Here is a 26996-nt window from a genome sequence, read left to right on the forward strand (position 1 = left end):
CTTGTGGACGGATCCTTTCTCTGTGGAATGCTTAGGAATTACTTACCTGGAAATACGTGTGAGTGACTTTGTTGAACACTGCCAGAGAGGCTGAGCAATTGAAGATTTCAGTTGAAAAGACTTTTGGTTTGAAGAAGATTAATTTAAGTTCCCCTTTAAAGAGCCACGGGCCAAGATTTATGTTGAATGATTACAAAGAAGACCTTTGTTTTAAGTTATGAACTTTGATACCCTTTATTAACTTCCCCAAGTACAAAATTAAAACTTGGAATTTATTTTGAAAACTGGTGTCCTCGCACTATTTGAACTGCCCTGCTGATAACGTCCCTCTCGTGATATCACAAAATGCGTTCTGTTCAGAATCCAGTGTTAAGCTTTTACAAATCTTTGGCACTTACCTGTTGTACAAGTCAATGGCGGCTCTGCGTTGCTGGTATCCAGACTGTGACAGACACTCGTCCCAGCACCGATCCAAAGTGAGCCCGTGCAGGATCTGGTTGTATGGCGTTAGCTCGCCCTCAGCGTACAGGTTCAACCGACGCACCTGAGCACAGAAACACTGACTGGACGCTGCTCATCCACCAGAGCTCAGCTGTTTACTGGTTTCACTGCAAACAAACCTCCTCCGCCGAGCAGCCCAGACTCTGAGCAACGTCTGTCATCCAGCTCTCTGCGACCATCATGCCTTGTGGTCCCCCGAAGCCCCTGAAGGCAGTGTTGGACGGCAGGTTGGTGCGGCATATGAAGCCTCGGCCGCGGACGTTGGGCACGCTGTACGAGTTCTCCATGTGAAACAGAGCGCGCTCCAAGATCTGAACGAACAACACCGCATCATCAGCATACAGTGTGACGCTATGAAGGAGAGCCGTGGCTGTAGATGTTACTCACTGCCAGAGAGAGGTCCATGGAGTTTCCAGCATTACCATAGTAGGACACATCCAGAGCCACGATCTTACCGCTGTTCATAAAACCGACCTGGAGAAGATAAAGAGGTCTGAAGCCACAGTCCGCTCACATGGCGCCAGATTCACCAGGTAACACCGCCTACCTTGTATTTCCCGTAGAAGGGGTGTCGTCCTCCAGTGATCAGCATGTCCTCGTCTCTGTCCAGCATGCACCTGACGGGCCTATTCAGCCTGAAACACAGAAACCTGCTGCTATCTTTGTACTTTCAGGGGTCAGAGTTTCAATAAACACGCGACACGCGTACTTGTTAGCTGCCACGGCGACCACGGTGGACAACAGGGTCGACCGACTCTCCTTCCCTCCGAAGCCTCCGCCCATCCTCTTCACGTGGACCACCACCCTGTTGGATGGGACACCCAGCGCCCTCGCCACCTGAGACTGAGGCACAGATTAACATTATTATGTTCATCGCTATGCTGATGATACTCAGCTGTACTTATCTACACTGGAAAAAAATCTAAATATTACCAAATATATTTTTCTCATTGAGTATCTCATTACACTTAATATAAGACACAACTGCCTAACAAGCACCATTTCAGCCAGATATAGGGACTTGTTTTAATACAATACATCTGGAATATCTTGTTAAGCTAAAAAGTCTTGAAAACAAATTATTTTGAGTCATATTTCACATGAAACAAGCTTTTTTTTCATTTGAAGAGGTTTTTAAGCTAATTTCAAGATCACTTTTAACTCAAATGTCCTAAATATCACATCTTATTTCAAAAACTCTTGACAAGCCGATTTTCACTAGTTCCATTGGCAGATTGTTTTTGCTTATTTTAAGCAAAATCGTCTTGTATTTGTTGTTTTTTTACTTATTTTTGGAGGGGCATTTTTTCCAGTGTATGAAACCAGATGAAACCAATAGGTTGGTCAGACTACAAGCTTGTCTTAAAGACATAAAGACCTGGATGACTCAGAACTTTCTGCTTCTAAATTGGGTTGAATTGAACTGTAATTGGGTTACGGTTGGACTGTAACCGGTGTTGAATTGGACTGTGACTGGGTTGAATTGGACTGTAATTGGGTTGAATTGGACTGTAATTGGGTTGAATTGAACTGTAATTGGGTTGAATTGGACTGTAATTGGGTTGAATTGGACTGTTACCGGGTTGAATTGGACAGTAATTGGGTTGAATTGGACAGTAATTAGGTTGAATTGTAAAGTAATTGGGTTGAATTGGACTGTTACCGGGTTGAATTGGACAGTAATTGGGTTGAATTGGACTGTATTTGGGTTGAATTGGACAGTAATTGGGTTAAACTGGACAGTAATTAGGTTGTATTGGACAGTAATTAGGTTGAATTGGACAGTAATTGGGTTGAATTGGACAGTAATTAGGTTGAATTGGACAGTAATTGGGTTGAATTGGGCTGTAATTGGGTTGAATTGGACAGTAATTAGGTTGAATTGGACAGTAATTGGGTTGAATTGGACAGTAATTGGGTTGAATTGGGCTGTAATTGGGTTGAATTGGACAGTAATTAGGTTTAATTGGGTTTGGGTCTGTTTTTTAACTGGCTCTATGTGAACTGGAGTCATTTGGAATTTAATTGACTGGATAACAATGAGTTGGACTGTATCTTTGAAGTGTCCTGAGATGATGTTTGCTGTGATTTGGTGCTTTATAAATAAAACTGAGTTGAATGGATTTTCAGTGTAGTGTTGTTACCTGGTTCCACACAGGTGTACGTCAACCTGATTTACCTGCGTGTCAGTGGTGGCCTGAGTGGAAACAAAGAGCTCCATCTCTCCATCTTCTCCTCGGGGAACAGCCAGAGTGACGTTTGTTTCCAGGTAGAAATGCTCCTGACCTCCGATGTGCATCTCACCTGAGACACAACCAGTCAGTCATCAACACCTGAGACGCTCACACACAGGCTGTGTTCGAAACCGTATACTTCAACTACTACTCCTACTACTCCTACTAACTTTAACTTTATTTAAGTTCCAAGTTAAGATGCATACTAGATTCTCCTAAATGTTGGGTATGCATCATGAGGTTACTACTCATACTCAAACTACCCAAGATGCAACGTAACGTGACGTCGCCGATCGTCATTTCCTGTCAAAACGGCAGTTTCAAGCTAGCTACAACGAGGGTAGGTTCACTTCCTGTTTTCAAAACAAAAGCACCAATTGTATGGTAATGGCTTTCCCTGTGATAAAAGGCAACGGGTATTTTATTTTGTGAAAATAACAGGAAGTGCGTTAGCTCACTGCGGCTAGCTTTAGTAGCGCCGAATTCGTGGGAACAAAATGGTAAACAGCCGGTATTTTGTCAGGTTTTCAACACGTTGGGGATCTAAACGACTACTTTCTCACCTGAAAATGTTTCAAATGTTGCTAAAGTTTACAGAGTTTAGAGCTTAAGGGAAATCAGCTTCAGGCCGGCTGATTTCGGCTCGGGCAGGAGCGAAATAACCTGGTTCTCACGCAGATGGATGTTTCTCATCCATCTGGAATTTTGTCGGTTGCCTAGCTGTTCTCTGCTGTGAGTAGGCGGGGATTGTATTCAAAAACCTCTCGAACCTGATTGGAGAATTCAATGTGTGTGTCACGTACTACTTCGACCAATCATATCGAAAGCGGACGTGACGCGTTGGAGCGCGACCAGTCTCTCGGTCTGTGGTGGAAAATAAACAAAACACAACAGCAGCGAGCAAAGCCCGGTCGGAAGGAGAGCGAGAATGTCCTTGCCACCAACAAATTCCTTCAAAGCCGTTTTCTGCTCCTCTTTTAAAGAATTGATATGTGGTAGTTTAGATAACACCGTCGAAACCGCCGAATCGAAGCTGAGTCCATGCTCTTGCATCCGTGCCGCCATTGTTGTTGTCGTACTGTGTTTGAATGTGTTCATTGTCACGCCGGATGCTACGTCATACCTGTTAACACCCCGCCCCACGATTGTGATTGGATCTAGGCATAGAGGCGGGCCCGTTTATGGGGTAACCGAAGACTTCGGGCTCAACAAGGCGCGCCCAGACCCTCATGAGAGCTCACGAAGTGTAACGAAGATGCACGAAGTACGAAGGGTCTGCGTGAGAGCCAGGCTAGGAGCGAAATGCATTGTGGGTAAACGCTCTGCATACTGTCTGACCGAAGTAGTATGTAATATTGAAAGTATGTAGTATGTAGTAGGCGGTTTCGAACACAGCCACAGTCCTACCTTCAATGATGTGGTCAGCTTCTTTAAACCCCGCCTCCAGGTCTCCACTCTGGATGGTTCTGATTGGCTGATAGAAGGATTGAGCAGCAATGGCCTCCTGTCAATCAAACCAACCAGGTAAGAATGTGGCTCAGCAAGTCCCGCTGGGATTATCCGGCCCTGATTGGCCCACAGAGGTCAGGTGTCTCACCTGGATGGTGACGACAGGCGGCAGCTCTTCGTACTGCATCTTCACGGCTTTGGCGGCTCTCTGAGCCTGAAGCTGAGTGTCGGCCACCACGGCGCCAATGATGTGACCCACACAGGTGACCTGCAGAGAGGACGGACACGTTAGCGGTCTGAACCACGCGGGCGCCTGATTGGTCAGATCGACAGAAGCGCACCTTTCCGTCAGCGAGGACGCTCTGGTCCTGTCTGACCCCGGTGGCGTTGCTGCCAGGAACGTCGTCGGCAAACAGGCAGCAGACGACGCCGGGCATGCGTTCAGCAACCGACGCGTCCACAGAGCTGGAACACACACACCTGGTGAGACTGGGCAGGTGTGTAGGTGTGCAGGTGTACAGGTGTAGGTGTGTGTGTGTGCAGGTGTGTGTTTGTAGATGTGTAGGTGTACAGGTGTACAGGTGCAGGTATGTGTGTGTCGCAGGTGTCTTACAGGATTCGAGCGTGAGCCTTGGTGCTGGTGATGAGCGCCAGGTGGAGCTCGTTCTCATACAGCGGCACATCGTCGCAGTAAACGGCCTCACCTGTGGCCTGTTTCATGGCCGACAGGTGCATCATGGGACGGCCCACAACATCGTCCTGACTCTGCCCCTCTGGCACCGCCTACAGGTGGAACAGAGAGTTACACACCTGGACAGGAGCTCTGCTTCTGGCATATTCTGCCGCCTTTCTTGTACCTGGTAGATCTGAACGCTGGAAGCCGTCTGCGGATGGTAAACCTCCGTGGCGCTCGCACACTCCGGTCCGATTTCCGGCACACTCACGCCCTGACGGCGTAAAAACAGATTTACATGTCAGAGACGATTATCAGGAGTCCGTTCAGCTCTAACAGGAAGCAGTTCAGCTCTAACAGGAAGGAGTTCAGCTCTAACAGGAAGCCGTTCAGCTCCAACAGGAAGTCGTTCAGCTCTAAGAGGAAGCCGTTTGGCTCTAACAGGAAGCCGTTTCACTCTAACAGGACGCAGTTCTGCTCTAACAGGAAATCGTTCAGCTCTAACAGGAAGCCGTTCGGCTCTAACAGGAAGCAGTTTGGCTCTAACAGGAAGTAGTTCAGCTCTAACAGGAAGTCTTTGGCTCCAACAGAAGGTCGTTCAGCTCTAACAGGAAGTAGTTCGGCTCTAACAGGAAGTCGCTCAGCTCTAACAGGAAGTAGTTCGGCTCTAACAGGAAGTCGCTCGGCTCTAACAGGAAGTAGTTCAGCTCTAACAGGAAGTAGTTCGGCTCTAACAGGAAGTCGCTCGGCTCTAACAGGAAGTAGTTCGGCTCTAACAGGAAGTTGCTCGGCTCTAACAGGAAGTAGTTCGGCTCTAACAGGAAGTCGCTCGGCTCTAACAGGAAGTAGTTCGGCTCTAACAGGAAGTCGCTCGGCTCTAACAGGAAGTAGTTCGGCTCTAACAGGAAGTCGCTCGGCTCTAACAGGAAGTAGTTCGGCTCTAACAGGAAGTAGTTCGGCTCTAACAGGAAGTTGCTCGGCTCTAACAGGAAGTTGCTCGGCTCTAACAGGAAGTAGTTCGGCTCTAACAGGAAGTTGCTCGGCTCTAACAGGAAGTAGTTCGGCTCTAACAGGAAGTCTTCGGCTCCAACAGAAGGTCATGCAGCTCTAACAGGAAGTAGTTCGGCTCTAACAGGAAGTAGTTCGGCTCTAACAGGAAGTTGCTCGGCTCTAACAGGAAGTAGTTCGGCTCTAAAAGGAAGTAGTTCTGCTCTAACAGGAAGTCGCTCGGCTCTAACAGGAAGTAGTTCGGCTCTAACAGGAAGTAGTTCGGCTCTAACAGGAAGTCGCTCGGCTCTAACAGGAAGTAGTTCGGCTCTAACAGGAAGTAGTTCGGCTCTAACAGGAAGTTGCTCGGCTCTAACAGGAAGTTGCTCGGCTCTAACAGGAAGTAGTTCGGCTCTAACAGGAAGTCGCTCGGCTCTAACAGGAAGTAGTTCAGCTCTAACAGGAAGTCTTCGGCTCCAACAGAAGGTCATGCAGCTCTAACAGGAAGTAGTTCGGCTCTAACAGGAAGTAGTTCAGCTCTAACAGGAAGCAGTTCGGCTCTAACAGGAAGTAGTTCAGCTCTAACAGGAAGTCGCTCGGCTCTAACAGGAAGTAGTTCAACTCTAACAGGAAGTAGTGCGGCTCTAACATGAAGTCGCTCGGCTCTAACAGAAAGTAGTTCAGCTCTAACAGGAAGTAGTTCGGCTCTAACATGAAGCCGTTTGGCTCTAACAGGAAGCCGTTTCACTCTAACAGGACGCAGTTCTGCTCTAACAGGAAATCGTTCAGCTCTAACAGGAAGTAGTTCGGCTCTAACATGAAGCCGTTTGGCTCTAACAGGAAGCCGTTTCACTCTAACAGGACGCAGTTCTGCTCTAACAGGAAATCGTTCAGCTCTAACAGGAAGCCGTTCGGCTCTAACAGGAAGCAGTTTGGCTCTAACAGGAAGCAGTTAGGCTCTAACAGGAAGTAGTTCAGCTCTAACAGGAAGTCTTTGGCTCCAACAGAAGGTCGTTCAGCTCTAACAGGAAGCAGTTTGGCTCTAACAGGAAGCAGTTAGGCTCTAACAGGAAGTAGTTCAGCTCTAACAGGAAGTCTTTGGCTCCAACAGAAGGTCGTTCAGCTCTAACAGGAAGTAGTTCGGCTCTAACAGGAAGTCGCTCAGCTCTAACAGGAAGTAGTTCGGCTCTAACAGGAAGTCGCTCGGCTCTAACAGGAAGTAGTTCAGCTCTAACAGGAAGTAGTTCGGCTCTAACAGGAAGTCGCTCGGCTCTAACAGGAAGTAGTTCGGCTCTAACAGGAAGTTTCTCGGCTCTAACAGGAAGTAGTTCGGCTCTAACAGGAAGTCGCTCGGCTCTAACAGGAAGTAGTTCGGCTCTAACAGGAAGTCGCTCGGCTCTAACAGGAAGTAGTTCGGCTCTAACAGGAAGTCGCTCGGCTCTAACAGGAAGTAGTTCGGCTCTAACAGGAAGTAGTTCGGCTCTAACAGGAAGTTGCTCGGCTCTAACAGGAAGTTGCTCGGCTCTAACAGGAAGTAGTTCGGCTCTAACAGGAAGTCGCTCGGCTCTAACAGGAAGTAGTTCGGCTCTAACAGGAAGTCTTCGGCTCCAACAGAAGGTCATGCAGCTCTAACAGGAAGTAGTTCGGCTCTAACAGGAAGTAGTTCGGCTCTAACAGGAAGTAGTTCGGCTCTAACAGGAAGTAGTTCGGCTCTAAAAGGAAGTAGTTCTGCTCTAACAGGAAGTCACTCGGCTCTAACAGGAAGTAGTTCGGCTCTAACAGGAAGTCGCTCGGCTCTAACAGGAAGTAGTTCGGCTCTAACAGGAAGTCGCTCGGCTCTAACAGGAAGTAGTTCAGCTCTAACAGGAAGTAGTTCGGCTCTAACATGAAGCCGTTTGGCTCTAACAGGAAGCCGTTTCACTCTAACAGGACGCAGTTCTGCTCTAACAGGAAATCGTTCAGCTCTAACAGGAAGCCGTTCGGCTCTAACAGGAAGCAGTTTGGCTCTAACAGGAAGCAGTTAGGCTCTAACAGGAAGTAGTTCAGCTCTAACAGGAAGTCTTTGGCTCCAACAGAAGGTCGTTCAGCTCTAACAGGAAGCAGTTTGGCTCTAACAGGAAGCAGTTAGGCTCTAATAGGAAGTAGTTCAGCTCTAACAGGAAGTCTGGCTCCAACAGAAGGTCGTTCAGCTCTAACAGGAAGTAGTTCGGCTCTAACAGGAAGTCGCTCAGCTCTAACAGGAAGTAGTTCGGCTCTAACAGGAAGTCGCTCGGCTCTAACAGGAAGTAGTTCAGCTCTAACAGGAAGTAGTTCGGCTCTAACAGGAAGTCGCTCGGCTCTAACAGGAAGTAGTTCGGCTCTAACAGGAAGTCTCTCGGCTCTAACAGGAAGTAGTTCGGCTCTAACAGGAAGTCGCTCGGCTCTAACAGGAAGTAGTTCGGCTCTAACAGGAAGTCGCTCGCCTCTAACAGGAAGTAGTTCGGCTCTAACAGGAAGTCGCTCGGCTCTAACAGGAAGTAGTTCGGCTCTAACAGGAAGTAGTTCGGCTCTAACAGGAAGTTGCTCGGCTCTAACAGGAAGTTGCTCGGCTCTAACAGGAAGTAGTTCGGCTCTAACAGGAAGTCGCTCGGCTCTAACAGGAAGTAGTTCGGCTCTAACAGGAAGTCTTCGGCTCCAACAGAAGGTCATGCAGCTCTAACAGGAAGTAGTTCGGCTCTAACAGGAAGTAGTTCGGCTCTAACAGGAAGTAGTTCGGCTCTAACAGGAAGTAGTTCGGCTCTAAAAGGAAGTAGTTCTGCTCTAACAGGAAGTCACTCGGCTCTAACAGGAAGTAGTTCGGCTCTAACAGGAAGTCGCTCGGCTCTAACAGGAAGTAGTTCGGCTCTAACAGGAAGTCGCTCGGCTCTAACAGGAAGTAGTTCGGCTCTAACAGGAAGTTGCTCGGCTCTAACAGGAAGTTGCTCGGCTCTAACAGGAAGTAGTTCGGCTCTAACAGGAAGTCGCTCGGCTCTAACAGGAAGTAGTTCAGCTCTAACAGGAAGTCTTCGGCTCCAACAGAAGGTCATGCAGCTCTAACAGGAAGTAGTTCGGCTCTAACAGGAAGTAGTTCAGCTCTAACAGGAAGTAGTTCGGCTCTAACAGGAAGTAGTTCAGCTCTAACAGGAAGTCGCTCGGCTCTAACAGGAAGTAGTTCAACTCTAACAGGAAGTAGTGCGGCTCTAACATGAAGTCGCTCGGCTCTAACAGGAAGTAGTTCGGCTCTAACATGAAGTCGCTCGGCTCTAACAGGAAGTCGCTCGGCTCTAACAGGAAGTAGTTCGGCTCTAACAGGAAGTCGCTCGGCTCTAACTGGAAGTAGTTCGGCTCTAACAGGAAGCCGTTCGGCTCTAACAGGAAGTCTTCGGCTCCAACAGAAGGTCGTTCAGCTCTAACAGGAAGTACTTTGGCTCTAACAGGAAGCCGTTCAGCTCTAACAGGAAGCAGTTCGGCTCTAACAGGAAGCAGTTCGGCTCTAACAGGAAGCAGTTCGGCTCTAACAGGAAGTAGTTTGGCTCTAACAGGAAGCCGCTCGGCTCTAACAGGAAGTAGTTCGGCTCTAACAGGAAGTAGTTCAGCTCTAACAGGAAGCCGCTCGGCTCTAACAGGAAGTAGTTCGGCTCTAACAGGAAGTAGTTCAGCTCTAACAGGAAGCAGTTCGGCTCTAACAGGAAGTAGTTCAGCTCTAACAGGAAGTCAGGGACACAAACCTGCAGCCTGAGCTTCTTCAGCACCGTCAGGTAGAATTTGTAGAAGAGGCTAAGCGTCAACGTTTGCCGATACGTCACCATGCCGCCTGGCACCGAGGGGTCAAGGATCATCTCCTCAGCCAATGAGGAGCAAGCCTCCTCCAGAAGCTCCTCCCCCCACGGCCTGCATGACACCACAGTGTTACCTCCCTCCTTAGCTCCTCCCTTCGTCCTTAACCTCTGCATTCGTGTTACCTTCCCAGCAGTCTGCTCGCCGTCCTCTTGGCCAGCACGGTGGTCGGCGCCATGCCGCCATAACTCAATCTCAAGTCCTCCAAGATGTCAGTTCCCGGAGCGAAGGTGGCGCTCATGGCGGCGGTGACGATGCTGATGTCGTCCTCACGCCGAGGCGACTGTTTGAAGGCGGAGACGAACTGAGTCTGTGGAGAAAAAATAGAGGACGAGGAGCTGACAGGAAGTAACCTGGAGTAGCTGGTTCTGTACCATTTTATTCTTCTTCAATAAATGACCAGTTTGTAGGTTCGTCAGCAGGTTTGGTCCAAACACGTCTTGTTGTTGTGTATATATATATATATCTATGTATATTATATATATATATATATATATATAGTTGGGTGGGCAACGATTCAAATGTTTAATCTAATTTATCAAATGATTTACCTGATTAATCACGATTAATCGCATTTGTACGCAGAATCCAAAAATGAATCCAAAAGTAGCGTATAGCTTTTAGCATTTAGCTTTATTTTAAATGTGCTGCCATATGAATGAAAGTGCCATAACATTTGTTGTGCAAACACACTTTTAACATCAGCATCTTTCTGTAGTTTTTATGTAGAAGCCTCGCTCCACTGTCTGTTTCCTTGAATGACTTGCTGCTATCAGTTGTGTGTTTTGCCTTTAAGTGATATTTTAGACTGGAACTACTACGCTGAGAAGACAATTCAACTTGGCAGTGTTTACAGATGACTTTGGTTCTGTCGACTCCGCCGTCTGGAAGAACTTTAAAATGAAAATGGCCGAGTAAAAGTTCCGTACCCTTCTCCATGTTTGGTGGATCCGCCGATTACTTTCTTTTCCTGTTCCACAGCAGACAGCAGCAGACTTTTACAAAATAAAAGCCTGTGAGTGACAGACTTTTACAAAATAAAAGCCTGTGAGTGACAGACTTTTACAAAATAAAAGCCTGTGAGCAACAGACTTTTACAAAATAAAAGCCTGTGAGCAACAAACTTTTACAAAATAAAAGCCTGTGAGTGACAGACTTTTACAAAATAAAAGCCTGTGAGTGACAGACTTTTACAAAATAAAAGCCTGTGAGTGACAGACTTTTACAAAATAAAAGCCTGTGAGCAGCAGACTTTTACAAAATAAAAGCCTGTGAGCAACAGACTTTTACAAAATAAAAGCCTGTGAGCAACAGACTTTTACAGAATAAAAGCCTGTGAGCAACAGACTTTTACAGAATAAAAGCCTGTGAGCAACAGACTTTTACAGAATAAAAGCCTGTGAGCAACAGACTTTTACAGAATAAAAGCCTGTGAGCAACAGACTTTTACAATAATAAAAGCCTGTGAGCAACAGACTTTTACAAAATAAAAGCCTGTGAGCAACAGACTTTTACAGAATAAAAGCCTGTGAGCAACAGACTTTTACAGAATAAAAGCCTGTGAGCAACAGACTTTTACAGAATAAAAGCCTGTGAGCAACAGACTTTTACAGAATAAAAGCCTGTGAGCGACAGACTTTTACAATAATAAAAGCCTGTGAGCAACAGACTTTTACAAAATAAAAGCCTGTGAGCAACAGACTTTTACAGAATAAAAGCCTGTGAGCAACAGACTTTTACAAAATAAAAGCCTGTGAGCAACAGACTTTTACAAAATAAAAGCCTGTGAGCAACAGACTTTTACAGAATAAAAGCCTGTGAGCGACAGACTTTTACAAAATAAAAGCCTGTGAGCAACAGACTTTTACAGAATAAAAGCCTGTGAGCAACAGACTTTTACAAAATAAAAGCCTGTGAGCAACAGACTTTTACAGAATAAAAGCCTGTGAGCAACAGACTTTTACTATAATGAAATAAATAGTAAAACCTGCGTTAATGCGCAATAAAATATTTATCGGCGTTAAATAATTAACGAGTTAAACGTGATAACGAGTTAACTCACCCAGCCCTAATATTTATATGTCCATTCTTTGTTAAAATATCATCGTCGTACAATATAATGTAAATTATCCATATACCCCATATTTCTTATTGGTTCAGTCTGCTCAGTTAAATTTATTTTTACCTTTATTGTTAAATGTACAAATCTGTTTTTATTTAGTTTACTGATGTTTATTATTTACCCTACTCTGGGATGAATAAAGTATCGATCTATCAATCATACTAGGGCTGGTGGAGTCACTACTTTCCCTGATTTCACTGTTAATTTCACTGGTTTTATCTGGTTTTCATGTTGCTGGATGAATGGAGCTGGTCCACAGGTCACATCGGGGAGTGTTTGGTGTAAAACGTTTGCAGCTGTAACTCTAACCCAGACTGCTGTACTGACCCTCTTGCTGTAGGGGATGTTCACGGACAGCAGGACCTCCTGCGGGCGCACGGCCGTCTTCCTGTAGCCCACGAAGAAACCGTCGTCCATCTGAACCACACGACTGCCGTCTGATGGACACAGGTGAAGAAGTCTCGGTTAATGTGTAAGTTTACTATTTTCCGTCTCAGGCCCCGTCCTCGTACCTCAGGTTAAAAGCCTTCATCAGCAGAAGAAAACACTGATATCCGAGTCTTGCACAAGCTGTGATGCAACATTATTATAAAACCAACGTTTACCGGCAAAAACACAGGCTGGCAGTTTGGACTTTGGGTGAAAGGTAAATGAAACGCCTCTTCAAACAGAACGGTGGGATTTCATACAGTTTTCTCCAAAGTTTTTTCCTGACTTTACAGCCACACATGCAGCTTTATGACGGTAGAAGGTTACCCTTGTCCATCAGAGTGAGTTTGCAGCCGGCGGCCATGAAGACGGGGTTCAGGTCTGATATGGGACTGGCGGTCATGATGTTTCCCCCCAGAGCCTGAAAACACAACAACCTGGTGTTACTGCATGTTCTTTAAGGATCTGACATTAAACACACAGTTTACTGAATCTGAGCTGAACCGGACTGGTCTATTTCCTGAAAACACCCTGAAAACATCCTGAAAACACCCTGAAAACACCCTGAAAACATCCTAAAAACACCCTGAAAACACCTGAAAACATCCTGAAAACATCCTGAAAACATCCTAAAAACATCCTAAAAACATCCTGAAAACATCCTGAAAACACCCTGAAAACACCCTGAAAACATCCTAAAAACACCCTGAAAACACCTGAAAACATCCTGAAAACATCCTGAAAACATCCTAAAAACATCCTGAAAACATCCTGAAAACACCCTGAAAACATCCTAAAAACATCCTGAAACCATCCTGAAAACACCCTGAAAACATCCTGAAAACATCCTAAAAACATCCTGAAAACACCCTGAAAACATCCTGAAAACACCCTGAAAACATCCTGAAAACATCCTGAAAACATCCTGAAAACATCCTGAAAACACCCTGAAAACACCCTGAAAACATCCTAAAAACATCCTGAAAACACCCTGAAAACATCCTGAAAACATCCTGAAAACATCCTAAAAACATCCTGAAAACATCCTGAAAACACCCTGAAAACATCCTGAAAACATCCTAAAAACATCCTGAAAACATCCTAAAAACACCCTGAAAACACCCTGAAAACACCCTGAAAACATCCTGAAAACACCCTGAAAACATCCTAAAAACACCCTGAAAACACCCTGAAAACACCCTGAAAACATCCTGAAAACATCCTGAAAACACCCTGAAAACATCCTGAAAACATCCTAAAAACATCCTAAAAACACCCTGAAAACATCCTGAAAACACCTGAAAACATCCTGAAAACACCTGAAAACACCCTGAAAACATCCTAAAAACACCCTGAAAACACCCTGAAAACATCCTAAAAACACCCTGAAAACATCCTGAAAACACCCTGAAACCATCCTGAAAACACCCTGAAACCATCCTGAAAACACCCTGAAAACATCCTAAAAACATCCTAAAAACATCCTGAAAACATCCTGAAAACACCTGAAAACATCCTGAAAACACCCTGAAAACACTCTGAAAACACCCTGAAAACATCCTGAAAACACCCTGAAAACACCCTGAAAACATCCTAAAAACACCCTGAAAACATCCTGAAAACACCTGAAAACATCCTGAAAACACCCTGAAAACACCTGAAAACATCCTAAAAACACCCTGAAAACACCCTGAAAACATCCTAAAAACACCCTGAAAACATCCTGAAAACACCCTGAAACCATCCTGAAAACACCCTGAAACCATCCTGAAAACACCCTGAAAACACCCTGAAAACATCCTAAAAACATCCTAAAAACATCCTAAAAACACCCTGAAAACATCCTGAAAACACCTGAAAACATCCTGAAAACACCCTGAAAACATCCTAAAAACACCCTGAAAACACCCTGAAAACATCCTGAAAACACCCTGAAAACATCCTAAAAACACCCTGAAAACACCCTGAAAACATCCTGAAAACACCCTGAAAACATCCTGAAAATATCCTGAAAACACCCTAAAAACATCCTGAAAACATCCTAAAAACATCCTGAAAACATCCTGAAAACACCCTGAAAACATCCTAAAAACATCCTGAAAACATCCTAAAAACATCCTGAAAACACCCTGAAAACATCCTGAAAATATCCTGAAAACACCCTAAAAACATCCTGAAAACATCCTAAAAACATCCTGAAAACACCCTGAAAACATCCTGAAAACACCCTGAAAACATCCTAAAAACACCCTGAAAACATCCTTAAAACACCCTGAAAACACCCTAAAAACATCCTGAAAACATCCTGAAACACCCTGAAAACATCCTGAAAACATACTGAAAACATCCTGAAAACATCCTAAAAACACCCTGAAAACATCCTGAAAACACCCTGAAAACACCCTGAAAACACCCTGAAAACATCCTAAAAACACCCTGAAAACATCCTAAAAACACCCTGAAAACACCCTGAAAACATCCTAAAAACACCCTGAAAACACCTGAAAACATCCTGAAAACACCCTGAAAACATCCTAAAAACACCCTGAAAACATACTGAAAACACCCTGAAAACACCCTGAAAACATCCTAAAAACACCCTGAAAACACCCTGAAAACATCCTGAAAACATCCTGAAAACACCTGAAAACATCCTGAAAACATCCTAAAAACATCCTGAAAACACCCTGAAAACATCCTGAAAACACCCTGAAAACATCCTGAAAACATCCTGAAAACACCTGAAAACATCCTGAAAACACCCTGAAAACACCCTGAAAACATCCTAAAACACCCTGAAAACATACTGAAAACACCCTGAAAACATCCTGAAAACACCCTGAAAACATACTGAAAACACCCTGAAAACATCCTGAAAACATCCTGAAAACACCTGAAAACATCCTAAAAACACCCTAAAAACACCCTGAAAACACCCTGAAAACATCCTAAAAACACCCTGAAAACATCCTAAAAACACCCTGAAAACATCCTGAAAACACCCTGAAAACATCCTAAAAACACCCTGAAACATACTGAAAACACCCCTGAAAACATCCTGAAAACATCCTGAAAACACCTGAAAACATCCTAAAAACACCCTAAAAACACCCTGAAAACACCCTGAAAACATCCTAAAAACACCCTGAAAACATCCTAAAAACACCCTGAAAACACCCTGAAAACATCCTAAAAACACCCTGAAAACACCTGAAAACATCCTGAAAACACCCTGAAAACATCCTAAAAACACCCTGAAAACACCCTGAAAACATCCTAAAAACACCCTGAAAACACCCTGAAAACATCCTGAAAACACCCTGAAAACATCCTGAAAACATCCTGAAAACATCCTGAAAACATCCTAAAAACACCCTGAAAACATCCTGAAAACACCCTAAAAACACCCTGAAAACACCCTGAAAACATCCTAAAAACACCCTGAAAACATCCTAAAAACACCCTGAAAACACCCTGAAAACATCCTAAAAACACCCTGAAAACACCTGAAAACATCCTGAAAACACCCTGAAAACATCCTAAAAACACCCTGAAAACATACTGAAAACACCCTGAAAACACCCTGAAAACATCCTAAAAACACCCTGAAAACACCCTGAAAACATCCTGAAAACACCCTGAAAACATCCTGAAAACACCTGAAAACATCCTGAAAACACCCTGAAAACATCCTGAAAACACCCTGAAAACACCCTGAAAACATCCTGAAAACACCTGAAAACATCCTGAAAACACCCTGAAAACACCTGAAAACATCCTAAAAACACCCTGAAAACACCCTGAAAACATCCTAAAAACACCCTGAAACACCTGAAAACATCCTGAAAACACCCTGAAAACATCCTGAAAACACCCTGAAAACATCCTAAAAACACCCTGAAAACATCCTGAAAACACCCTGAAAACACCCTAAAAACATCCTGAAAACATCCTGAAAACACCCTGAAAACATCCTGAAAACACCCTGAAAACATCCTAAAAACACCCTGAAAACATACTGAAAACACCCTGAAAACATCCTGAAAACATCCTGAAAACACCTGAAAACATCCTAAAAACACCCTAAAAACACCCTGAAAACACCCTGAAAACATCCTAAAAACACCCTGAAAACATCCTAAAAACACCCTGAAAACACCCTGAAAACATCCTAAAAACACCCTGAAAACACCTGAAAACATCCTGAAAACACCCTGAAAACATCCTAAAAACACCCTGAAAACACCCTGAAAACATCCTAAAAACACCCTGAAAACACCCTGAAAACATCCTGAAAACACCCTGAAAACATCCTGAAAACATCCTGAAAACATCCTAAAAACACCCTGAAAACATCCTGAAAACACCCTGAAAACACCCTGAAAACACCCTGAAAACATCCTAAAAACACCTGAAAACATCCTAAAAACACCCTGAAAACATCCTAAAAACACCCTGAAAACACCCTGAAAACATCCTAAAAACACCCTGAAAACACCCTGAAAACATCCTGAAAACACCCTGAAAACATCCTGAAAACATCCTGAAAACATCCTGAAAACATCCTAAAAACACCCTGAAAACATCCTGAAAACACCCTAAAAACACCTGAAAACACCTGAAAACATCCTAAAACACCCTGAAAACATCCTAAAAACACCCTGAAAACACCCTGAAAACATCCTAAAAACACCCTGAAAACACCTGAAAACATCCTGAAAACACCCTGAAAACATCCTAAAAACACCCTGAAAACATACTGAAAACACCCTGAAAACACCCTGAAAACATCCTAAAAACACCCTGAAAACACCCTGAAAACATCCTGAAAACACCCTGAAAACATCCTGAAAACATCCTGAAAACACCTGAAAACATCCTGAAAACACCCTGAAAACATCCTGAAAACACCCTGAAAACACCCTGAAAACATCCTGAAAACACCTGAAAACATCCTGAAAACACCCTGAAAACACCTGAAAACATCCTAAAAACACCCTGAAAACACCCTGAAAACATCCTAAAAACACCCTGAAAACACCTGAAAACATCCTGAAAACACCCTGAAAACATCCTGAAAACACCCTGAAAACATCCTAAAAACACCCTGAAAACATCCTAAAAACACCCTGAAAACATCCTGAAAACACCCTGAAAACACCCTAAAAACATCCTGAAAACATCCTGAAAACACCCTGAAAACATCCTGAAAACACCCTGAAAACATCCTAAAAACACCCTGAAAACATACTGAAAACATCCTAAAAACACCCTGAAAACATCCTGAAAACACCCTGAAACCATCCTGAAAACACCCTGAAACCATCCTGAAAACACCCTGAAAACATCCTAAAAACATCCTAAAAACATCCTGAAAACATCCTGAAAACACCTGAAAACATCCTGAAAACACCCTGAAAACACTCTGAAAACACCCTGAAAACATCCTGAAAACACCCTGAAAACACCCTGAAAACATCCTAAAAACACCCTGAAAACATCCTGAAAACACCTGAAAACATCCTGAAAACACCCTGAAAACACCCTGAAAACATCCTAAAAACACCCTGAAAACACCCTGAAAACATCCTAAAAACACCCTGAAAACATCCTGAAAACACCCTGAAACCATCCTGAAAACACCCTGAAACCATCCTGAAAACACCCTGAAAACACCCTGAAAACATCCTAAAAACATCCTAAAAACATCCTAAAAACACCCTGAAAACATCCTGAAAACACCTGAAAACATCCTGAAAACACCCTGAAAACATCCTAAAAACACCCTGAAAACACCCTGAAAACATCCTGAAAACACCCTGAAAACATCCTAAAAACACCCTGAAAACACCCTGAAAACATCCTGAAAACACCCTGAAAACATCCTGAAAATATCCTGAAAACACCCTAAAAACATCCTGAAAACATCCTAAAAACATCCTGAAAACATCCTGAAAACATCCTGAAAACACCCTGAAAACATCCTAAAAACATCCTGAAAACATCCTAAAAACATCCTGAAAACACCCTGAAAACATCCTGAAAATATCCTGAAAACACCCTAAAAACATCCTGAAAACATCCTAAAAACATCCTGAAAACACCCTGAAAACATCCTGAAAACACCCTGAAAACATCCTAAAAACACCCTGAAAACATCCTTAAAACACCCTGAAAACACCCTAAAAACATCCTGAAAACATCCTGAAAACACCCTGAAAACATCCTGAAAACATACTGAAAACATCCTGAAAACATCCTAAAAACACCCTGAAAACATCCTGAAAACACCCTGAAAACACCCTGAAAACACCCTGAAAACATCCTAAAAACACCCTGAAAACATCCTAAAAACACCCTGAAAACACCCTGAAAACATCCTAAAAACACCCTGAAAACACCTGAAAACATCCTGAAAACACCCTGAAAACATCCTAAAAACACCCTGAAAACATACTGAAAACACCCTGAAAACACCCTGAAAACATCCTAAAAACACCCTGAAAACACCCTGAAAACATCCTGAAAACATCCTGAAAACACCTGAAAACATCCTGAAAACATCCTAAAAACATCCTGAAAACACCCTGAAAACATCCTGAAAACACCCTGAAAACATCCTGAAACATCCTGAAAACACCTGAAAACATCCTGAAAACACCCTGAAAACACCCTGAAAACATCCTAAAAACACCCTGAAAACATACTGAAAACACCCTGAAAACATCCTGAAAACACCCTGAAAACATACTGAAAACACCCTGAAAACATCCTGAAAACATCCTGAAAACACCTGAAAACATCCTAAAAACACCCTAAAAACACCCTGAAAACACCCTGAAAACATCCTAAAAACACCCTGAAAACACCCTGAAAACATCCTGAAAACACCCTGAAAACATCCTGAAAATATCCTGAAAACACCCTAAAAACATCCTGAAAACATCCTAAAAACATCCTGAAAACATCCTGAAAACATCCTGAAAACACCCTGAAAACATCCTAAAAACATCCTGAAAACATCCTAAAAACATCCTGAAAACACCCTGAAAACATCCTGAAAATATCCTGAAAACACCCTAAAAACATCCTGAAAACATCCTAAAAACATCCTGAAAACACCCTGAAAACATCTGAAAACACCCTGAAAACATCCTAAAAACACCCTGAAAACATCCTTAAAACACCCTGAAAACACCCTAAAAACATCCTGAAAACATCCTGAAAACACCCTGAAAACATCCTGAAAACATACTGAAAACATCCTGAAAACATCCTAAAAACACCCTGAAAACATCCTGAAAACACCCTGAAAACACCCTGAAAACACCCTGAAAACATCCTAAAAACACCCTGAAAACATCCTAAAAACACCCTGAAAACACCCTGAAAACATCCTAAAAACACCCTGAAAACACCTGAAAACATCCTGAAAACACCCTGAAAACATCCTAAAAACACCCTGAAAACATACTGAAAACACCCTGAAAACACCCTGAAAACATCCTAAAAACACCCTGAAAACACCTGAAAACATCCTGAAAACATCCTGAAAACACCTGAAAACATCCTGAAAACATCCTAAAAACATCCTGAAAACACCCTGAAAACATCCTGAAAACACCCTGAAAACATCCTGAAAACATCCTGAAAACACCTGAAAACATCCTGAAAACACCCTGAAAACACCCTGAAAACATCCTAAAAACACCCTGAAAACATACTGAAAACACCCTGAAAACATCCTGAAAACACCCTGAAAACATACTGAAAACACCCTGAAAACATCCTGAAAACATCCTGAAAACACCTGAAAACATCCTAAAAACACCCTAAAAACACCCTGAAAACACCCTGAAAACATCCTAAAAACACCCTGAAAACATCCTAAAAACACCCTGAAAACATCCTGAAAACACCCTGAAAACATCCTAAAAACACCCTGAAAACATACTGAAAACACCCTGAAAACATCCTGAAAACATCCTGAAAACACCTGAAAACATCCTAAAAACACCCTAAAAACACCCTGAAAACACCCTGAAAACATCCTAAAAACACCCTGAAAACATCCTAAAAACACCCTGAAAACACCCTGAAAACATCCTAAAAACACCCTGAAAACACCTGAAAACATCCTGAAAACACCCTGAAAACATCCTAAAAACACCCTGAAAACACCCTGAAAACATCCTAAAAACACCCTGAAAACACCCTGAAAACATCCTGAAAACACCCTGAAAACATCCTGAAAACATCCTGAAAACATCCTGAAAACATCCTAAAAACACCCTGAAAACATCCTGAAAACACCCTAAAAACACCCTGAAAACACCCTGAAAACATCCTAAAAACACCCTGAAAACATCCTAAAACACCCTGAAAACACCCTGAAAACATCCTAAAAACACCCTGAAAACACCTGAAAACATCCTGAAAACACCCTGAAAACATCCTAAAAACACCCTGAAAACATACTGAAAACACCCTGAAACACCCTGAAAACATCCTAAAAACACCCTGAAAACACCCTGAAAACATCCTGAAAACACCCTGAAAACATCCTGAAAACATCCTGAAAACACCTGAAAACATCCTGAAAACACCCTGAAAACATCCTGAAAACACCCTGAAAACACCCTGAAAACATCCTGAAAACACCTGAAAACATCCTGAAAACACCCTGAAAACACCTGAAAACATCCTAAAAACACCCTGAAAACACCCTGAAAACATCCTAAAAACACCCTGAAAACACCTGAAAACATCCTGAAAACACCCTGAAAACATCCTGAAAACACCCTGAAAACATCCTAAAAACACCCTGAAAACATCCTGAAAACACCCTGAAAACACCCTAAAAACATCCTGAAAACATCCTGAAAACACCCTGAAAACATCCTGAAAACACCCTGAAAACATCCTAAAAACACCCTGAAAACATACTGAAAACACCCTGAAAACATCCTGAAAACATCCTGAAAACACCTGAAAACATCCTAAAAACACCCTAAAAACACCCTGAAAACACCCTGAAAACATCCTAAAAACACCCTGAAAACATCCTAAAAACACCCTGAAAACACCCTGAAAACATCCTAAAAACACCCTGAAAACACCTGAAAACATCCTGAAAACACCCTGAAAACATCCTAAAAACACCCTGAAAACACCCTGAAAACATCCTAAAAACACCCTGAAAACATCCTAAAAACACCCTGAAAACACCCTGAAAACATCCTAAAAACACCCTGAAAACACCTGAAAACATCCTGAAAACACCCTGAAAACATCCTAAAAACACCCTGAAAACATACTGAAAACACCCTGAAAACACCCTGAAAACATCCTAAAAACACCCTGAAAACACCCTGAAAACATCCTGAAAACACCCTGAAAACATCCTGAAAACATCCTGAAAACACCTGAAAACATCCTGAAAACATCCTAAAAACATCCTGAAAACACCCTGAAAACATCCTGAAAACACCCTGAAAACATCCTGAAAACATCCTGAAAACACCTGAAAACATCCTGAAAACACCCTGAAAACACCTGAAAACATCCTAAAAACACCCTGAAAACACCCTGAAAACATCCTAAAAACACCCTGAAAACATCCTAAAAACACCCTGAAAACACCCTGAAAACATCCTAAAAACACCCTGAAAACACCTGAAAACATCCTGAAAACACCCTGAAAACATCCTAAAAACACCCTGAAAACACCCTGAAAACATCCTAAAAACACCCTGAAAACACCCTGAAAACACCCTAAAAACACCCTGAAAACACCTGAAAACATCCTAAAAACAACCTGAAAACATCCTAAAAACACCCTGAAAACATCCTAAAAACACCCTGAAAACACCTGAAAACATCCTGAAAACACCCTGAAAACATCCTAAAAACACCCTGAAAACATACTGAAAACACCCTGAAAACACCCTGAAAACATCCTAAAAACACCCTGAAAACACCCTGAAACATCCTGAAAACACCCTGAAAACATCCTGAAAACATCCTGAAAACACCCTGAAAACATCCTGAAAACACCCTGAAAACATCCTAAAAACACCCTGAAAACACCCTGAAAACATCCTAAAACACCCTGAAAACATCCTAAAAACACCCTGAAAACACCCTGAAAACATCCTGAAAACACCTGAAAACATCCTGAAAACATCCTGAAAACACCTGAAAACACCCTGAAAACATCCTGAAAACACCCTGAAAACACCCTGAAAACATCCTAAAAACACCCTGAAAACATCCTGAAAACATCCTGAAAACACCTGAAAACACCCTGAAAACATCCTAAAAACACCCTGAAAACACCCTGAAAACATCCTGAAAACACCTGAAAACACCTGAAAACATCCTAAAAACACCCTAAAAACACCCTGAAAACACCCTGAAAACATCCTAAAAACACCCTGAAAACACCCTGAAAACATCCTAAAAACACCCTGAAACACCTGAAAACATCCTAAAAACATCCTGAAAACATCCTGAAAACACCCTGAAAACACCCTGAAACATCCTAAAAACACCCTGAAAACACCTGAAAACATCCTGAAAACATCCTGAAAACATCCTAAAAACATCCTAAAAACACCCTGAAAACACCCTGAAAACATCCTAAAAACACCCTGAAAACACCTGAAAACATCTTGAAAACACCCTGAAAACATCCTAAAAACACCCTGAAAACACCCTGAAAACATCCTAAAAACACCCTGAAAACACCCTGAAAACATCCTGAAAACACCCTGAAAACATCCTGAAAACATCCTGAAAACATCCTGAAAACATCCTAAAAACACCCTGAAAACATCCTGAAAACACCCTAAAAACACCCTGAAAACACCCTGAAAACATCCTAAAAACACCCTGAAAACATCCTAAAAACACCCTGAAAACACCCTGAAAACATCCTAAAAACACCCTGAAAACACCTGAAAACATCCTGAAAACACCCTGAAAACATCCTAAAAACACCCTGAAAACACCCTGAAAACACCCTGAAAACATCCTGAAAACATCCTGAAAACACCCTGAAAACATCCTGAAAACATCCTGAAAACACCCTGAAAACATCCTGAAAACACCCTGAAAACATACTGAAAAAACCCTGAAAACACCCTGAAAACATCCTAAAAACACCCTGAAAACACCCTGAAAACATCCTGAAAACACCCTGAAAACATCCTGAAAACATCCTGAAAACACCTGAAAACATCCTGAAAACACCCTGAAAACATCCTGAAAACACCCTGAAAACATCCTGAAAACATCCTGAAAACACCTGAAAACATCCTGAAAACACCCTGAAAACACCTGAAAACATCCTAAAAACACCCTGAAAACACCCTGAAAACATCCTAAAAACACCCTGAAAACACCTGAAAACATCCTGAAAACACCCTGAAAACATCCTGAAAACACCCTGAAAACATCCTAAAAACACCCTGAAAACATCCTGAAAACACCCTGAAAACACCTGAAAACATCCTGAAAACACCCTGAAAACATCCTGAAAACACCCTGAAAACATCCTAAAAACACCCTGAAAACATCCTGAAAACATCCTAAAAACATCCTGAAAACATCCTGAAAACACCCTGAAAACATCCTGAAAACATCCTGAAAACACCTGAAAACATCCTGAAAACACCCTGAAAACATCCTGAAAACATCCTGAAAACATCCTAAAAACATCCTGAAAACACCCTGAAAACACCCTGAAAACATCCTGAAAACATCCTGAAAACACCTGAAAACATCCTGAAAACACCCTGAAAACACCTGAAAACATCCTAAAAACACCCTGAAAACACCCTGAAAACATCCTAAAAACACCCTGAAAACATCCTAAAAACACCCTGAAAACACCCTGAAAACATCCTAAAAACACCCTGAAAACACCTGAAAACATCCTGAAAACACCCTGAAAACATCCTAAAAACACCTGAAAACACCCTGAAAACATCCTAAAAACACCCTGAAAACACCCTGAAAACACCCTAAAAACACCCTGAAAACACCCTGAAAACATCCTAAAAACAACCTGAAAACATCCTAAAAACACCCTGAAAACATCCTAAAAACACCCTGAAAACACCTGAAAACATCCTGAAAACACCCTGAAAACATCCTAAAAACACCCTGAAAACATACTGAAAACACCCTGAAAACACCCTGAAAACATCCTAAAAACACCCTGAAAACACCCTGAAAACATCCTGAAAACACCCTGAAAACATCCTGAAAACATCCTAAAAACACCCTGAAAACACCCTGAAAACATCCTAAAAACACCCTGAAAACATCCTAAAAACACCCTGAAAACACCCTGAAAACATCCTGAAAACACCTGAAAACATCCTGAAAACATCCTGAAAACACCTGAAAACACCCTGAAAACATCCTGAAAACACCTGAAAACACCCTGAAAACATCCTGAAAACACCCTGAAAACATCCTAAAAACACCCTGAAAACACCTGAAAACACCCTGAAAACATCCTGAAAACATCCTGAAAACACCCTGAAAACATCCTGAAAACATCCTAAAAACATCCTAAAAACACCCTGAAAACATCCTGAAAACACCTGAAAACATCCTGAAAACACCCTGAAAACACCCTGAAAACATCCTAAAAACACCCTGAAAACACCCTGAAAACATCCTAAAAACACCCTGAAAACATCCTGAAAACACCCTGAAACCATCCTGAAAACACCCTGAAACCATCCTGAAAACACCCTGAAAACATCCTAAAAACATCCTAAAAACATCCTGAAAACATCCTGAAAACACCTGAAAACATCCTGAAAACACCCTGAAAACACTCTGAAAACACCCTGAAAACATCCTGAAAACACCCTGAAAACACCCTGAAAACATCCTAAAAACACCCTGAAAACATCCTGAAAACACCTGAAAACATCCTGAAAACACCCTGAAAACACCCTGAAAACATCCTAAAAACACCCTGAAAACACCCTGAAAACATCCTAAAAACACCCTGAAAACATCCTGAAAACACCCTGAAACCATCCTGAAAACACCCTGAAACCATCCTGAAAACACCCTGAAAACACCCTGAAAACATCCTAAAAACATCCTAAAAACATCCTAAAAACACCCTGAAAACATCCTGAAAACACCTGAAAACATCCTGAAAACACCCTGAAAACATCCTAAAAACACCCTGAAAACACCCTGAAAACATCCTGAAAACACCCTGAAAACATCCTAAAAACACCCTGAAAACACCCTGAAAACATCCTGAAAACACCCTGAAAACATCCTGAAAATATCCTGAAAACACCCTAAAAACATCCTGAAAACATCCTAAAAACATCCTGAAAACATCCTGAAAACATCCTGAAAACACCCTGAAAACATCCTAAAAACATCCTGAAAACATCCTAAAAACATCCTGAAAACACCCTGAAAACATCCTGAAAATATCCTGAAAACACCCTAAAAACATCCTGAAAACATCCTAAAAACATCCTGAAAACACCCTGAAAACATCCTGAAAACACCCTGAAAACATCCTAAAAACACCCTGAAAACATCCTTAAAACACCCTGAAAACACCCTAAAAACATCCTGAAAACATCCTGAAAACACCCTGAAAACATCCTGAAAACATACTGAAAACATCCTGAAAACATCCTAAAAACACCCTGAAAACATCCTGAAAACACCCTGAAAACACCCTGAAAACACCCTGAAAACATCCTAAAAACACCCTGAAAACATCCTAAAAACACCCTGAAAACACCCTGAAAACATCCTAAAAACACCCTGAAAACACCTGAAAACATCCTGAAAACACCCTGAAAACATCCTAAAAACACCCTGAAAACATACTGAAAACACCCTGAAAACACCCTGAAAACATCCTAAAAACACCCTGAAAACACCCTGAAAACATCCTGAAAACATCCTGAAAACACCTGAAAACATCCTGAAAACATCCTAAAAACATCCTGAAAACACCCTGAAAACATCCTGAAAACACCCTGAAAACATCCTGAAAACATCCTGAAAACACCTGAAAACATCCTGAAAACACCCTGAAAACACCCTGAAAACATCCTAAAAACACCCTGAAAACATACTGAAAACACCCTGAAAACATCCTGAAAACACCCTGAAAACATACTGAAAACACCCTGAAAACATCCTGAAAACATCCTGAAAACACCTGAAAACATCCTAAAACACCCTAAAAACACCCTGAAAACACCCTGAAAACATCCTAAAAACACCCTGAAAACATCCTAAAAACACCCTGAAACATCCTGAAAACACCCTGAAAACATCCTAAAAACACCCTGAAAACATACTGAAAACACCCTGAAAACATCCTGAAAACATCCTGAAAACACCTGAAAACATCCTAAAAACACCCTAAAAACACCCTGAAAACACCCTGAAAACATCCTAAAAACACCCTGAAAACATCCTAAAAACACCCTGAAAACACCCTGAAAACATCCTAAAAACACCCTGAAAACACCTGAAAACATCCTGAAAACACCCTGAAAACATCCTAAAAACACCCTGAAAACACCCTGAAAACATCCTAAAAACACCCTGAAAACACCTGAAAACATCCTGAAAACACCCTGAAAACATCCTGAAAACATCCTGAAAACATCCTGAAAACATCCTAAAAACACCTGAAAACATCCTGAAAACACCCTAAAAACACCCTGAAAACACA

The 26996-nt window shown here is 42.3% G+C and overlaps 1 protein-coding gene across 1 annotated transcript in view; it reads right to left on the minus strand.

The window, feature by feature from the left end:
* Positions 1–26996, minus strand: part of LOC142391166 (xanthine dehydrogenase/oxidase-like) — a 34750-nt gene that overhangs the window by 4406 nt on the left and 3348 nt on the right. The window contains exons 2-16 of the mRNA XM_075476943.1: positions 12578–12671; positions 12149–12258; positions 9825–10009; positions 9591–9753; positions 5042–5131; positions 4798–4967; positions 4526–4649; positions 4333–4452; positions 4143–4239; positions 2681–2805; positions 1211–1344; positions 1049–1136; positions 889–975; positions 621–812; positions 399–544 (exon numbers count right to left, since the gene is read on the minus strand). Coding sequence (XP_075333058.1) covers positions 399–544; positions 621–812; positions 889–975; positions 1049–1136; positions 1211–1344; positions 2681–2805; positions 4143–4239; positions 4333–4452; positions 4526–4649; positions 4798–4967; positions 5042–5131; positions 9591–9753; positions 9825–10009; positions 12149–12258; positions 12578–12671 — 1925 coding nt within the window. The remainder of the gene's footprint in view (positions 1–398; positions 545–620; positions 813–888; positions 976–1048; positions 1137–1210; positions 1345–2680; positions 2806–4142; positions 4240–4332; positions 4453–4525; positions 4650–4797; positions 4968–5041; positions 5132–9590; positions 9754–9824; positions 10010–12148; positions 12259–12577; positions 12672–26996) is intronic.

This window comes from Odontesthes bonariensis, chromosome 11 (genome assembly GCF_027942865.1).
Source record: "Odontesthes bonariensis isolate fOdoBon6 chromosome 11, fOdoBon6.hap1, whole genome shotgun sequence".
NCBI lineage: Eukaryota > Metazoa > Chordata > Actinopteri > Atheriniformes > Atherinopsidae > Odontesthes > Odontesthes bonariensis.